A 17,444-nucleotide genomic window follows, 5' to 3' on the forward strand; every position below is an offset into this window, starting at 1 on the left:
TCAGTGAGGTTTTTTTTGTTTCTCTGTCATGTTAGCACGCACAAAAGCTTGCTGCTCACGCTCCACCTTCATTAAGCTAGCAGCATTATTATTGTTAGCTGTATCCAGCTGTAGTTATGGAAAAAAGACAAAAGGGGACGATAAGAGCAACACTTAAACAGTCCAGACCACTGAAAGTTTACACATCAAGCAATCTTTCCGGCAAATTACTTGCTCAATCCAGTAGACCAGAAAAACATGCTAGTTTAGAGGCAATTAAATTGATGCTATCCTCTCTACGCTGGCGCAAAATGCTTCTTTCCTGGCTGTGTTGCTGACAAATAATTATTTTTCCGGCTTTCGGTTCCCGTCCCGTTTCCTACTTTCATCCTGGCACCACTTTCACAATCAAGATCATGTAGTTTGTCTTGTATCACATAATCACCCCCCCCCCTTTTACTCCATTTTAACTTTATCGTTCTCTCCCATCCTCAAGAGGCACTGGCAACATCTACCTTGTTAGGAGAAAGAGAGTGACGGAGTAATAACCCAAGAAAATAAAGAGAAAAAGGCTGGGAAAGGGGGGTAACAGATAACTCTCTAAGGAGCTGGGAGAGAAGTCTCTGTTTGCCATTCTCACCAGGCACATGTGAATGAGTGGACAGACACCACACAGGTTTTTTTTTTAGTTCTTGTTTGAGGCTCTGAGAAAGAAAGGCGAGAGAAGAGTGTGAAAGGACAAGAAAAGTACACAAAAGAGAAGAGAAAGACTTTGTAAAGGGGGGAAACAGCAAAGAGACGCACTGGACGGTCAAGTGCTTGAAGAACCACGGCTCCTCCGAGTCCCACGGCCTTATTCAACATGGCCCCAACATGTTCTCTAGGCTCTTAATTAAAATCCAATATGCTTCACGCCTGGCAGCCATTGTTCGCTGGCTGTGTTTTTTCACTCGAGAAGCTTTGTTGGCTGCTTAATCTTGCGAGAAGCTCCAGGTCGAGAGGTCAAGCCAAGCTTCTGACCACCATTCCTTGAGAGTAGATGCAAGGCCCTCTGTGTTTTTCTTCCTTCTATCTTTCATTCTCTTATTCTCTTCACTCTCCCTCCTCTGTTCTTGCCTCTTTCCATCCCATTGATTGTTCTAAGCTGATTTCAGGTCTTGCCCCCTGGAAAGAGAAGGGCTTTTGGAGCTGGTTTAATTAAGGTTTAAAAGATGCCTCTTTCAAAAAAGGAAGAATGAAGAATTTTAAGATGGAGACTGTTTTGGGGATTGAGCAGACAAGTGGGTGAAGTGCCAGCAAAACAGACTGCATAGCAGAAGAAAGACAGGAAAGCTTGTTTTCTTCTTTTTCTGTGTCTCCTGTGCTATTTTCCCCTCTTCTATCTCCCCTCCTTCTGTGTTGTGTAGAGATACCCTCTAACCCTATCTATTCCTTCTCTTCCACACAGTGAAGTGGGGCAGATAAGCAAAAAGGGACTTTTTTCATTATCAATCTATACAGATTGATCTGGACTTCCTGAGATTCAAACCCCATATCCTGTGAAGTCAGTATTGGATCGGCATCGAGCTGCAGGCAGGCAATCTCCAGGTTGTCCGGACGCTCTGTCTAATGATCAATAGTGGCATCTGATGGTATAAGAGTCCTTCCTGCGTCGCCTGTTTATCAACAAAATGCGATGCAAAAAAAATGAAGTTTTTATGTTATCTGAAAAACTGGAGATGTCAAGAAGAGGTTTGGTTATTTCCATGTTGTCCTGTTTTTGTCATTCTCATACAAAATAACCAAGGGAGTATTAAATACAATCTCTCTCTCTCTTTCTCTCACTCCGATTCCCTCCTTCCCTCTAGTTAATGGGTTCATACACGGCCGACCGTGTCCCCTCGACGGATACCCCTAGACGTCCTTGTTAGACACTTAATTAAAAGGCTTATCACAGCGAGACATGCTGAGACACTCCAGCAGGAGCCTGGGCATCAGAGATACAGGCTTCACTGCCCAGCATCCATCTATTACTGCTGCCTAAGCCTCTGTCCAACTAAACAGTGTGGGTGTGTGAGACAATAGTGAAAAAGATGCATCAACAGAGAAAGAGAATGGAGGAGATGCATGTTCTACGGAAAATATTTTTCGAAGGAAGATAAAGAGTGATGGGAGGGAACGGTTAAGGGTGTGGAAGGGATATTGTATCAGCAATCATATTTCATACTGGATATGAATGTGTGGGTTGTGTTTGAAATACTTTCCCAACACACACACACCAAGACACAAACACACACACAAACACAGAGTCCATTATCTACATGATGGTCCGTTAACTGTCAAAGCTGGTGGTGAAAGAGGGTCACTAAAAAGACTCCCGATGAAGTGTTTAACTTCATCAAAAGCACAAGCAGACCGAGGTGTTAAAGAGGGAGTTTGGAAAAGTGGGAGTCAGACGTCCCTCCCACAGCATTCTTGTGCAGGGACGGGCTGAAACCGACTCACAGGAACCATATGTCCACGAAAAGCAGTCAATGGGCCAAGCCAACTGGAAGGACAAAGGTCTTTTCACCCCATGTGGACTGAGAAACTGTGCAATTCCACGCTGCCAGCACACAACACAGGACCAGTCAACAGGAAGATAGAGAAAAGCGAGGAGGAGGGTTGGGGGAGAGAGAGAGAGAGAGAGAGAGAGAGAGAGGGAGAGAGAGACTGACAGAGAGAGTCCTTTCTGTCACATTAGCTGAAAACAATCCTGCCTCACAGCCTCGAGGCCCCTTCTCCATCCACCCCCCATTCCCATTTCTTCTTCTTCATCTTCCTCTTCTCTGGCTTTCCAAAAGTCCCTGGAGATTTTCTCCAAAGCTCTCCGGCTCTTCCCCTTGGTCAGAGACTCTGCTAATAATGTCACAGCCAAACTGCTGAGATATATAACTGTGGATATCACGGAGCAGCTCCTCCTAAGCTTGAGCCGGGGGGGGTTTCTCTAGGGAAGCAGCAGCGCATTTTTTTAAAGGCCGCCATAAACTCAGCACCGATCATAAAATAACTGTGGGCCACGATGAATCCCAGAGCGGATGTGTGGATAGAGGGATAGGGATGGCGACGAAAGGCAGGAACAGAGTTGTTGTACAGGAGAACGCTGGAGGAAAGACAAAAAAAAAAAAAAAAAACTAAGTAAAGATGTAGCGAGGACGCAGTAGTGCCTGAAAGTTCATGAAGATCCTGGGGGAGAAATAGATCATGCATGTTTTCTAGCACTGCAACGATTAATATCAGGAGAGGAAAAAAGGTCAAACTTGACTGGAAAAATGCTACACTATATCATAGTTTCTGGCACGGGCCATGTTTCATACATCACAGCAATCTGGGTAGCGTTCGGTCGCCGTCACGCCACACTGGACCACGACGTGTGGCAGCGGAGAGTGATGGAGTGTCGTTCTTAAAGATGACGTGTGAAAGGAGGACACTGAGTGACCTACAGCGTGTGAAGAGTGAAGTTGTACTTCAAAGATACGCATTAGCGCCGCAAATCAGTCGGCTTGCAGTTAGCATAAGGTTACTGACTCCAAAGTTCACATGTTTTGCTTTCGGAACACCTGCGAGCCATATGGTAGTCAAAGGAGAGTTCGTGACCTGACATTTACGCTGCGTATCGTCTCCACCTGACCGGCAGAAACACAAAACAAACACAACGGATCACGTTCGGATCTGAATTCTTTCCCCAATGAGGCTGCTTCCACTTTCCTTTATCCTTTATTTCCTCTTCTCTGGACTGCATGTTTAATAATTAATCGATTAATTAGTTCTCTCATTAATCATTTGTTCATTAATCAAGGCTTGATACTTCTAGAGGAAACGGTACATTCTTAAAAAAAAAAACCTGATTCTACATTTCAGCGTAATTACACACCTTTACCAATTAGCACTAACTTAATAGCATTTCAGAGTTTTTTTTTTTTTTTTTTTTACTACACAAAGCATGGAAAGTATGGATGATTTTCCCTCTATTACGGAATTTTGTCAATTTGTCAATCAACAAATCATTTACAGAACATTTCAACTCAGAAATAATCGGTCTTATAAATAAATGGTTTTAATCAAAATTATTTTGCATTTTCTCCCGGTTCTTCCCACACACGGTCACCTTGAGGGGAAAGAAATAAAAGCCGACATTGTGAAAGATGCAAAAAAAAACAAAAAAACAAGCATTGATTAATCTGGGACTGCTTGAAAGATGCCTAGACTTGTGTTGCGTTGGCCTTTTAGCTGCCGATGGAGACTCCTCGCCATCTCAGACACTCTATTGTTTGATTTGATGCTGCTCGACTGGGATTCAAGCTTCCTCCACAGTGGTGGGCTGAAGGACAATGTTAAAAGGACAAGTAAACAGACCAACAAGGAGCACTTATGGATTATTTTATTGCAGACTATAACACAAGTTCTTCCTTTTTCTATGTTTTTTTTATATGGAGTATGGGGGAAAACAACAACTTAAACATCTTGAAAAGACCCTCAGACACTCATATATAAATCCACAGCCTCAGCTGAAACATGGAGCTGTAGAAATGTCTATCCTTACAACTCTGTGCCCTTGTTTAACCCTTTTTACCAGTACACTAGTGTCAAATCGACTTTTCAATCAGTATAAGCAAATGAATTATTTCATCCCTGCAAGTCTGATTATAAAATGAGTCAGAGCTCTGTTGGCTTTCAGTGTGAAATGTGTGTTTTTCCCTCTGTAGGATAACCTTACACAGAATTTTAGTGATTGAAGATAACACCGTTAAATTTTAGATGCTTATGAACAAGCACTTGGGGCATCTCAGAGAGCAGAAATGGGTTGATATCAGCATTTACTTTGAACATTTGTTTGAAAAAAAAAAAAAAAAAACTAAAGTTTTTATTTATGCCTCGAGTAGGTAGGTAAAAACAGAAAAAACCCTTGAAATGCTTACATTTCTGAGTGTACTTTCATATGAGCCATTAACCTTCAGTGTGTAGTGTAACTTGACAAAGAAATTCAATTCTGAACACAATCAAAACAGGAGGACATTCGATTTTTTGTCCTCTATTTAAAAAATAAATTAATAAAAAATCATAATAATAATGACAGAGCAGAAGAAGAAAATCATTAATTATAAAATACACTTTTTTTCAGTTGTGGAGAGCCACAGGGGCCTCTATTGGGCTCAATTAGGAATCGTAGGCCGCAAATCCCAAGACTAAATTAATTGCCGCTTCAGGGCATTGAGCCTGACGTGCTGCGTGACTCTGTGTAAGCTGCACATTCTATCATTTTCATTCACTCTGCCTTTAAGAAGAAGCGAGATCGACTCAGGGCTCCGTTATAACATGCTCTTTCTATCGTCTTTATGGATTTTTAATCGCCTTGTCTTATTTATCGTGCTGCGTATTTCTCCTCGCCCGTTGTTTACCCCGATGCCTCAGCCCGAGGAACAGATCTGGTACAGACACAAAGACTGCGCTTATTCATTTATTTATTTTTTCTCCGTTTCCCTTATTCATTTTGTTTTCTTCACTCGGCAGCACGCAACATCCGTCTCACATCCAAAGTAGACGCTGCTCTGGGTTTTCGGATCGCAGGGCAGACACGTTTATGCAAACAGCGCACAGAGCTAATGATCTAAAAGCGCTGTAAATCATACTGAAAGACTCTCACCAAGCAGAGAGAGAGAGAGAGAGCGAGAGAGAGATTCAGCAGTCTTGTCCGGATAGCACCAGGGGGCACGAAGTGACAAGACGGGCTCAATCAACATCTTGTCAAGACAGCTGGCTGATGTGTACAGACAATCTTTTCCTCCCCCTTTCCTCTCCTCCTTTAGACTGTCTTCTTTATTTATTTTATTTTATTTTTGTGCTGGGATTCCTTCAGCTGTAAGAGAGGACACTTTGCTCCAAAAATGGATGAGAGGAGAGACATGAGTCATGGAGTAAAATCGTTAAGCAAAGTTCTGATGGTGCGAATCATGAGAAACAGGAGAGAATATATAACTAAATGAAATAAATAAATAAAACTAGGCAACATGCTGTGACAGGAAATTTATATGCAATAAATGAATAAATTAGTTAATTAAATAATAAATAAATAATATCAGGAATTTTATAGTTGATTATTTTTTAATAACAGTGAGTGTTGTATTCTTCTTACACAATAGCAGTTGTGTTAATATACACAAATGATGTGCATTAATTCATTATATTAATTATAACACATCATTATTATCCATTTCCAGTAACGTTTCATGTCATGGGTCTGACTGCTCTATCCCATAAGCATAAACCTATGAAACATGCGTGCGTCTGTGTCCTCCTGATGTGGAGAAGGGCGGATGATGCGTCCTGATGATGCGTTCGGGGTGACTGACGGTGTGACGACATAATTGGAACAGTGTCGCGACAGGAACGAGAAACAGATAGACACAGAGAGGGGACAAACCCAAGGGTGACAGTCCTGCTGAGGAACAGTGATTACAGCTCCATCAAAGTTAGTTTGAGTCCTCAATCTGTCAGGGACTCGTCCTACGCCTTTAAACCTCCAGCGGTGACGTGGGCGTGTCCACATGTCCGTTAGTCCATGTGATCCTTTCCTGCCCTCCTCAATTGTCCCCTCATCTCTCTCTCTCTCTCCTCTCCATGTCCTTCTTCTCAGACTGACAGTCCCAGTCCGTTCCCTGTAATTTTCAAGGCCATAGATAGACAAACTAGGATGAGAGATAGAAAGAATGAAAGAGGGGAGGGGTGGAAAAACAGAAGACGAGTGCAGAAAAGTAAAATGCGTGGCGAAGGCAAATTGGTCACACTGTAGACAAGTCTGAAAAGGAGCGCTGGGAGGTATTTAGGAGGAGAAAAACTTAGTGTGAACTAGTACATCACAGTAGGTAAGCTGCAAAAAATGGAGGGAGGGGTGCAGATGGATGGATGGATGGATGGATGGATGGATGAAAGGATGAAAGGATAGAAGGTGGATTGAAGGAATTGAGGAATTGTAAAAAGGGTCACGATTGGTGCCAGGAAACCAACAAAGAAGAGAAGCGTGAAAGAGTGGCTAGGAGGATTAAACTCCTGTGCTTACAGTCCTCAAAATGCTGTTAGCCTGCAATTTAGACATAAAGTGACAGAAATGGAGGAGGAGGAGGAGGAAAGTGTAAGAAAGGCAACGGGGAAATAAGAAGTGAGAGCTGTGGACAGAAAGCGGAGGAGAGGAAAGAAAGGGATGACGTGTGCCAGGTTGGGAGAGGGCAGAAGTAGACACAGGTGGCTTGTTTAGACTGCTGCAGTAAACACAAGTCTCTTGCTTATGAGATCCAGTGCACCCTTCACCAAAGACCCGAACAAATGCTTTTTTATATCACGGCTTAACACACACTCCACCCGGCCACCCACGCGCACACGCACACACTCCCACAATGAGACTGAGACAAAAGGGCTTTCCACGGCGAAACAAAAGGATAATAATTCCCCAGTGCGAAATTGAGCTCACTCTCTCCAGCTCGGCTTTAGCGGCCTTATCTAAAGCAGACACAATTCATCGCTTTTAGGCAGCGCAGCCTGCTTATTTTCCAGCGAGCTATTTTTTTAATTTGCTCTCTGCTCTCCCTCCCCTATGCACATCCATCCATCGCACTCTCTATCTATCTGTCCACAGAAATGAGACCAGAGGCAGAAAGAGGGAGCGGGTCAGCTGAAAGCGAGGGTCTGCAGGGCAGCATTTGCTGCTCTTTTAGCAGGTTGTTGAATTATCAGTGTGAGCAGTGGGCAGAGGCAGGGCGCGTTCTCCTGAGAGCATGGCGGATAAGTGTAATGGATATAAGGTTGGGTCAGCCTCGCTGGCTAACCACACCATTAGAGCTCAGAGCACTCAGGGTGGCCATGTTGTATCTGTGTGTGTCTACAGTGTGTGTGTGTGTGTGTGTATGTGTGTTGAGTTACTGCCTTTTTTCATACAGTCTTTAAAAGCCAGGAAAGTAGGGAGTAGGTGTCGATGTATTTGAACCTGATGCTAGTGACATATAAATGGGGCGGGACACGGATCGAGCTTATATATATATATATATATATAATATGTATACCAATAAATGGTGTCAGTATGCACTTTCTTGACAGTTTGGGTATCAGCGATATGTCTAACACACTGTAACTTATATAACATAAAAGGTTAGTGTATACGTTAAATAAATCATGAGCAAGCATGCTGTTATAGGAAACTAATCAGTGATATTGTGATACATCCATATTGTGATTAAGCCAGAGTTACTGTAACCAATTTATTCCTTTTCTACCTTTTTTTTATTATAATATTACAGCAATTTTTTATTCAGTTATAATTACATTTAATATTGTGTAACATTTATGAGAAGCAAAAATGAATAAATGATTCTACATTAATTAATGATTATATTTGGATGGTAAATAAATGTATTGTTTGTTCTGGCCATTATATGCCATAAGCCCCTCCCCTTTTTGTGGTGTATGATTGGTTCAAACACTGAGCATCAACCCCACTGGCAATTATACTCGTGTATAATAGTATATAATTATACTATGTAGTTGTTGCCCTTATTAAGTCAGCAGTGCTTTGTTTTTTCAATAATTGTGAAGTATCAAAACTGCAGCTCTTGTGGGGTGTTCCCAGTCTGCAGTGGTCAGTATCTATTAGGCAGGTGGTCATAATGTTATGCCTGATTGGTGTGGTATATATATATATATATATATATATATATATATATATATATGAGCTATATTTTCGATTTGGGTGACATGTTTAAATCAGCACACAGACAGCGCAGTGATGAAGAACATGAACATTGAGCTCTTTAACATCGTCACTGGTGCAATAAACACAGGGCACAACATAGCACCAAATAAGGTCAGACCCTGAGATGGATATTCTGATTTACAGCAGACTGAATGGAGCAGGTACAAACCCCCCCCCCCCCCCCCCCAGCCCCCCACCCCACCCCATACACACACTCCCTCACGCACCATCAGGTCTCTCTTTCTGTGCAGTCTCTGTTGACAGTAGCCAGAGAGGGATCATTGCTAACATCTGTCCATCCGTTTTGCTCTCAGCGAGTCCTCAGATGGACCCCGGGCTCTAAAAACAGCAAAAGCAAAGCTGTTTAATATGGCATGCTCTCGTCCACTGCTGCACTTAACTCGGGCCGTGTGTGTGACTAAAAAAGCAAAGTCACAAGTCAAAGTAGCTGGTAAATGCGCCCTGCAATCCCCACAGCATGCCTGCCCTATTTACGACACGACACAACCCCCTACTGCACACACACACACACACACACACGCTCTGCCCTGCTGCCATCCAGGCCTGTGAAATGATCTTTTTTGAAAAATCCGGATTAAAGTCTGACAGGCCAAGTGTGTTTTGACCTTGTTACTAGTGGGAGGGGAACAAACACACACACACACACGGGAGACAGTCCCATAGACGCTATGACTTTACGTCCTTTTGAAATGTCCTCTTTTGACACCCTTAAAACCTGCTATAGGGACCTTTACAGTACTATAGGGAACGTAGCATTCTGAGCAGGTAGCAATGATGCTAAAAAAAGTTCCATTTCGTAGCCATGAGGGAAAAGATTAAAAAAAGATATTATATTAATCGTTTTAACTGTGAAAAAACCCACAGAGGTAAGATGTCTCAAAGCCTAAACATCTGAACTGACAGCAACTAGCATGAAGACATTTAGCATGTTCACGATGTGTCAGGTTTATGATAATAAATGCTCTGATTTCTTCATGCTCTGACTTAGCCACACCTTCAGGCTGGTGTGGTATAAACAAATCATAAATGAAAAAAATGGCAGCAGTTTCCAAACAAAAAAAAGGAAGTGTATGTGACGTAAACAGCATGATGACGTTGTAGCATGTAGCATTTCATCAGAAAATGTGATGAATTTCAATGAAAATATGGTTTGCAAGATTTATAAGAATATGGTAAGCTGAATGCTAATTAAATGTGTCAAATAAGATGGTTTAGCTAATTGATAAGCAAAATAATACAAACAAATTTTGGTTTTGCTAAATGCTAGGAGAAAAGTGTTAGAATGAGGTTTAGATAAATGCTAAGTAAAAATTGTTAGAATGTGGTTTAACTAAATGGTAAGTAAAAGTGTTAGAATGTGGTTTAGCTAACTGCTAAATAAAAAGTGTAGGAATGTGGTTTAGCTAACTGCTAAGAGAAAAGTGTTAGAATGTGGTTTAGCTAGCTGCTAAGAGAAAAGTGTTAGAATGTGGTTTAGCTAAATGCTAAGAGAAAAGTATTAGATTAGATTAGATTAGATTAGATTAGATTAGATTAGATTAGATTAGATTAGATTAGATTAGATTCAACTTTATTGTCACTGCACATGTGGGTACAAGGCAAAGAAATACAGTTAGCATCTAACCAGAAGTGCATTTCGCAGTGCAAATAATTAGCATATACAATAAGTATATAACAATAAATAATTTGCATATATAAACGATATACAAAAATATATAAATAATTTGAATATATAACAGTATATAAACAGTATACAGTGGGAGGTAAATGCAATGAGTAAATGCAATGAGTGCAAATGAGCAATAATTATAGTAAATGCAAAGTGGTTTAGAAAGTGGTTTAGCTAAATGCTAAGAGAAAAGTATTAGAATGTGGTCTAGCTAACTGCTAAGAGAAAAGTGTTAGAAAGTGGTTTAGCTAAATGCTAAGAGAAAAGTATTAGAATGTGGTCTAGCTAACTGCTAAGAGAAAAGTGTTAGAAAGTGGTTTAGCTAAATGCTAAGAGAAAAGTGTTAGAATGTGGTCTAGCTAACTGCTAAGAGAAAAGTGTTAGAAAGTGGTTTAGCTAAATGCTAAGAGAAAAGTGTAGGAATGTGGTCTAGCTAACTGCTAAGAGAAAAGTGTTAGAAAGTGGTTTAGCTAAATGCTAAGAGAAAAGTGTTAGAATGTGGTCTAGCTAACTGCTAAGAGAAAAGTGTTAGAAAGTGGTTTAGTTAATGCTAAGAGAAAAGTTTAGGAATGTGGTCTAGCTAACTGCTAAGAGAAAAGTGTTAGAAAGTGGTTTAGCTAAATGCTAAGAGAAAAGTGTTAGAATGTGGTCTAGCTAACTGCTAAGAGAAAAGTGTTAGAAAGTGGTTTAGGTAATTGCTATGAGAAGGATGTTAGAATGTGGTTTATCTAGCTGCTAAATGAAGTGTTAGAATGTGGTTTAGCTAAATGCTAGGAGAAAACTGTTAAAATATGGTTTAGCTAGCTGCTAAGAGAAAAGTGTTAGAATGTGGTTTATTTAGCTGCTAAACGAAGTGTTAGAATGTGGTTTAGCTAAATGCTAGGAGAAAACTGTTAGAATGTGGTTTAGCTAGCTGCTAAGAGAAAAGTGTTAGAATGTGGTTTAGCTAACTGCTAAGGGGAAAAGTGTGAGAATGTGTTTTATCTAGCTGCTATGTGAAAAGTGTTAGAATGTGGTTTAGCTAAATACTAGGAGAAAAGTATTAGAAAGTGGTTTAGCTAAATGTTAAGAGAAAAGTGTTAGAATGTGGTCTAGCTAACTGCTATGAGAAAGGTGTTAGAATGTGTTTTCTCTAGCTGCTAAGTGAAGTGTTAGAATGTGGTTTAGCTAAATGCTAGGAAAAAAGTGTTAGAATGTGTTTTATTTAGCTGCTAAACGAAGTGTTAGAATGTGGTTTAGCTAAATGCTAGGAGAAAAGTGTTAAAATGTGGTTTAGCTAAATGCTAGGAGAAAAGTGTTAGAATGTGGTTTAGCTCACTGCTAAGTGAAATTTCCGTGTTCAAGGTAAGCTCTCAGACAAATCTCCAAATCGTCAAGTTAGCATAATTCCTCTGTGTTTGTATTCGCTGAACATGTTCTTTCGCCCGAACGCGGGGGTGATTGATTTCACCTCTCGTGCGTGTCATCTTCACGTCTCGAACCGACGTCGTTAAGCCTGGCGGAGCTCTGAAACCTGTGGGTTATCAAAACGTGGCACGGTGCCTCTCTAACCTCGGCTGTCTCTCTTTGCGCTCTTTCATCATGTTCTTCCCTGTCAGGAGCGCTCTCGTGTAATTAAGCTGCTAAACCAGCGTCTAAGAATTGGGTAATTCAGCAAAGAGGAATTATTCCAATTTGAAATGAGTCATTAACCAGCAGTGATGTGTTGTCAGGCTTTTTCCAGAAAATAGACTTGGATTGCAGTGAATCACTCCTACGGTGCGAGCGTGTGCGTGTTGTGATGTATATGCATATTACAGGATTTACATTTTGGACTGCTGTCACGGTGGATCAGTTGACATGTCTGTGTCTGCTGTTTATATTTGGAGCTTGGCATATGCATGATCCTGGCTGGGAGAAGATGTGAGCCTGTTGGAGAGCTCAGCGTGAGAGATAATGTGTATGCGTACTTATTAATGGGATGTGGTGATTACTCAAAAGGATGTGCGTGAATTCGGCTCAAAGCCCGGGTTTCGCCGAGACGAAGCCGTAAACGTTTAGACGGAGGAACGGGCTTTAAAATCGATGCTTATACAGTGCTGGATTCAACACACCGACTCCCAAAAGCACAGTACAATTAGAGAGTCCACGAAAAGACTCAATAACTTATTTAAAAAAAGGTAAGGTGGGAGAAGAGGAGAAGAAACGATGTGTTTTTAAAAGAAAGCTTCAAAAATGCATGAGCACGGCTGATTTAGGGCTGTATGGAAGCAGCGAGTGGTAATCTTCAAATATGTTGTTCATCATGCATGTGCGCACACACACACACAAACACACACACAAACACACACACACACCTTAAGATGGGATAAAGAATATCTTTCACCACTGCATTACTGAGAGCTCTCTCTCTCTCTCCCCCACTCTGTCTCACCTCTATATCCCCCTCTCTATCTCTTTCTCTTTCGCTCTTTCTCTCTCCCTCTCTCTCTTGCTCCCCATTTTTCTCTCTCCCCCTCGGTCTCTTGCTCACTCTCTCCATCTTTTCCCCTCTCTCTCTCTCTCTCTCTCTCTCTCTACATCTTTTCCCCCCTCTCTCTCTCTCTCTCTCTCTCTCTTGCTCTTTCTCTCTCCCTCTCTCTCCCCCTTCCTCATTCTCTGTCTCTCTCTCTCCCTCTTCTCTCTTTCTCTCTCTCTCTCTCTCTCTCTCTATCTATCTGGAAGACTCTATTGATCAAGAGGACCTGTTCAAAAATGTGCACCACCAGCTCTAACCAGAGAGAGAGAGAAAGAAGGAGAGATATGCCTTCATGTGTGTGTCAGACAGAAATACAAAGAAACCAAAAGAGACAGATAGTGTGTGACTGAAAACGGAAAGACAAAGAAAAGAAAGACAGAGATGGAAGTATAGCGGTATGCATGTGGTGATGGTAGTGAAGGGGAGTTGTGGGGGGGTTTCTTTGCAGCATCCTTCGATGGAGTGGATAATTGAGTGCGGCCCAAACACTGTCAGCTAAGCTCGGAAGCCCCTTTTCACCGGCAAGAAAAAGAAGCTGCGGGAATGATTGAGTGAAAGAGAGCGAGTGGAAAAAAAGAGCTAGATGGAGAGAGAATGGGGAGAAAATCCCGTTCTCCCTAGAGGGGCGGGGGAAGCCGCTATTGAAAAGCTATTAAACTTGCATTTAGCAGGATTGATTGGAAATGAAGAGGCCTATTAAAAGCGAGGGACAGGAGGACAATGGCTCGGCTCTGGACGCCGTATGTTGCCCTGATTTCACCCCCTTTCACCCCTCATTCCCTCTGTTTAAACACCCCGGCCCCAGAGCTAGGGGTTTGAGTGGGCTTAGGGCAGAGTGAATGGGCCTGGCTTTATCCTCCAGTCTACTATTTAACCACACAGTAAAAAAAAAGAGGGAGGGAGAGAAATAACAAAACCAGGGGGAAGGCCGTTTTCTTTTAAGAGCGCCAATACCACCCCCTCGCCCCCCATTCCCATCCCACCACCTCCACCACCCACCTCTTTTAAACTTCTAAAGCCTAAACTCTCTGTGCCTCTGAATGGATTTGTTACCTCCGGCTGGTTGCCAGCTTTCTGGATCCGGTAGGGGTTTGGGAGCTCCAGCGATGAGAAACTCACAGTGAGGGAACAGCCATATTGACACTCTGTGTGGGTTTGCTGTATGTCAGGGTTAGAAAGAATGAGGAAGCAAAGAAAAGTCGTACAATAAGAAAACGCAGTAACTAGCATTTTGGGCGAAATTAAAGTTCTGGGTAAAAATAAATCTTTTGAGATATTTTAACTTCTGACAAACTGTCTCGAGCTTTACACAACAATTCGGCTTGAATTTTTAAAGTCCTTTTTTTCAGATGTTAGCAAAACAGGTCTACATAAAAAAATAAAAATAAAAAATGATAATCACCTGAATGACAGCTGCTTTTCAACCTTTTCATATTTACTGCTTAACTATTACTATTACTTTAGCTACTCGCTATAAAAAAGTGATGATTTTTGTTTTGTTGTACTGTTTCATGCTAGCATATTTGACTAGCGCTCTTCTTTCCGTCTCATCCTTTAAATATTTTATTTTTGTTGTTGGCCTTTTTGAAACAAGCCATTTTGCCACTTCAGTATTGAAAAAAAGTTTAGAAACAGTACCTGAAAACTCTTCCTTTTCTAACCGAAGATCTAAGCTAGTCTCTGGTTAGATGAGCTGCTAAATCTTTTATAGAGATAAACCAAATATGATTGGATAAAGCACATCAGAAGCTGAGTTGGTTCATGGTTCGTAAGTACAGGTCTTTTTTTTTTTTTTGTAAAGCTTTGTTACAGTATTTTTGAAGTATTCGCTTTGGTCTGCTGAAATACTTTCTCAGTTCACACCAGTTGACGACCCCTAGAATAATTTGTTCACTTTGCCTTTGGGCATAAAAATTGCTCCTAAAAGGATTCTTTAGATGTTTGTGGTTCCAACTTTCTGAAATGCCTGTTTAGGATCTCAGAAAGTCAGAAAGGGAAATCCTCTGTTACAGGTATAGATCGTGTATACAGTCTTTTCCCCATACACTCCAGGAAGAGTGATGCCATAGTAGAAGCATTTCTGGTTCCGTACAGAACCTTTAACCTTTCTTAGTATCATAAAGAACATTTTTTATAGTCTTGTTCCACAAAAAGAACCTTTACTACAATAAAAAACACTCCACTGATGGAGTGACAAAGATTTTTAAGATGATAGAGAAAGGAAAGAAAGAAAAATAGACCCTTTTAGCTTGCTAGTGCACTGTAAAGTTCATAAGCATATAAGAATGTGATGATGCTGGAGGATTGAGAACATGTAATACTGATGGATCTGAGGATCTGAAGATCATGAGCAGGAGTGAAAGCAGGTGCTGCTCCTTCCTACCTCCTTTCTTTCCTTCATCCTACTCTCCTTCTCGCTCTCTTTTTGTACACAACTGATGGCCCTCACGGGATTCCAAACATTGCTTTGATTGTTTAACATCCCCTCATACAAAGGGCAAACCACCCCCACTTACAAACCCAGCCACGGCCAGGGTGACAGATTCCACGGCTCAGTAGGGCCTCACTCTCTCCATCAGTCGACCATATGGGCAGAGGAAAGAGTTAAATAAGTCATGAACAGCTGACACCCAGCCTCCTCGATTCAGCGCGGGAAACCAAAACCTCAAAAAAAAAAAATCCAGGAGTCAGGAGAGAATGATGCAACATTAACCGTGCTAGCATCAACTAGATAGCCCCCTGTAGAGCGTGCCATTTCATAATGATATACGACAGGCTTTAGCGGCTTCGCTTATATCCTCCAGGCAGCTGTTTCCACAAGGCAAACGGATGCTAGCTGGGTAAAAAGCCCACCTCCTCCTCCTCTTCCTTCTCCTCATCCTCCTCCTCCTGTATTGCAAACCTTGAGTAATGGTAGTCTCTTGGCTGATGTGTTTCGTTGATGCTAATGCTAGCACAGTACTGGTGACAGTAGAGTGCGAGTGGCGGAGTGAGAATACAGATGGGCCGGTGTGGGTTTTTTGCTGATTCTGCTCTAACATGGTAACGCGCTCTGTGCCTGCTTGTCCCTCTCCTCCTGTAAAATCACTGACCTCAAAGTGCTGGTGCAAGTAGCATGACAGATAGTCCATCATGCTGAAGCTAGAGTATCGGCATGGCTTTCCCATGGTGCAACCAGCGCCAAGCAAGCTCATCTAAAAGACAGAATCAGTGAAGCAGGCAGGACAAGAGAGAGAGAGAGAAAAGGCTCAGAGCAACAGCATTATGATGTTATTGAGCTTTTTGTTCCAGAGTGGACACTTGGAACTTTTTGGAGTTTCAATTGGTCTAAATAGTACGTCTACAATACTTGACATTATACCTTGAAACTTTCTTAATTATTTTGATAAATATCTGTTACTATCAGTTACTAATCAACCCTATCTGTTGCTCCGACAGCGACCGAAGCTGCCTACTTTTCCCAGCAGCCCCAGGACCAGGTAGTGATGGCCGGCCAATCGGTGACGCTTCCATGCGTCATCGTGGGATATCGAGGCATGGTGCAGTGGACCAAAGACGGCCTAGCACTCGGTGGAGAGCGAGATTTACCTGGTAAGAGCGTCAGACCTTACAGCCGTTACTAACAGGAATATTGAGTGTAAATTGATACGGCTGTATTTCCTAATAAGTCAGCATGACATACTACACTACAGCGTTATTGAATTCTCCATTCTGATTAGTCAAAAGGTGTCTTCTATAACAGCACAGCTCTGGAAGGAGCTTCAGATCTAACCTGTAACTCGAGCCACAAGTTGATATTAATCTGCTCCGTATATTATATGTTATTAGTTCTATAAGTAACAGTTTTCACAGGGAATACAGTGATACAGCAGACACTCCATACAACCAGAGCTATAGAATCATAAAGTCATAGAACCTTCATCTAGTTGAGACATTTATGTCATTTCTATACATCGTTATGGAAGGAGGCTTCAGAGTCGAAGCTTTGTGACTAGAAGTTCACCAACATGGTGCAGACTTTTGCGATTTATTTATTTTTGTTAACATGACAGTTTTGTTTTATTAGCTTCATTAGAAAAAAAGGCTGGTGGCTTACAAAAGATCTCTCACTGTTCATCCAGAACATTAACAACATTAAGTGTAAACATAAATGGATAAAAACTATGGTCTCATTAATAAATAAATAAATTATTAATAATACTGCTGTGGTATAAGGGGAGTGAAACACTTCAAGGTGTGCTGTTATTGGAAAGTAATCAGTGCAGCTCTGCTTCACATCACAACACTGTTGATTTTTTTATTTTATTTATTTTATTTATAAAAATGACCTTTGTTTAATTTCATAAGAAAGCTGATAGTTTTACGGTATTAAGGTTCCTTGTGAGGTTAGTGTCTTTGAGAATGTGAAGCTGTCACATGATATAATTACATGAGATATGCACACACACACACACACACACACACACACACACACACACACACACACAGTGGTACAGTCTTAAAGGCCACATTAAGCCACA

At 41.5% G+C, this 17,444-nt stretch overlaps 1 protein-coding gene across 1 annotated transcript in view; it reads left to right on the plus strand.

Annotated features, from left to right (window-relative positions):
• Window positions 1-17,444, plus strand: part of kirrel3l (kirre like nephrin family adhesion molecule 3, like) — a 51,743-nt gene that overhangs the window by 11,815 nt on the left and 22,484 nt on the right. Inside the window, exon 2 of the mRNA XM_058414442.1 lies at window positions 16,363-16,515. Within this exon, the coding sequence (XP_058270425.1) occupies window positions 16,363-16,515 (153 nt within the window). The remainder of the gene's footprint in view (window positions 1-16,362; window positions 16,516-17,444) is intronic.

This window comes from Hemibagrus wyckioides, linkage group LG17 (genome assembly GCF_019097595.1).
Source record: "Hemibagrus wyckioides isolate EC202008001 linkage group LG17, SWU_Hwy_1.0, whole genome shotgun sequence".
NCBI lineage: Eukaryota > Metazoa > Chordata > Actinopteri > Siluriformes > Bagridae > Hemibagrus > Hemibagrus wyckioides.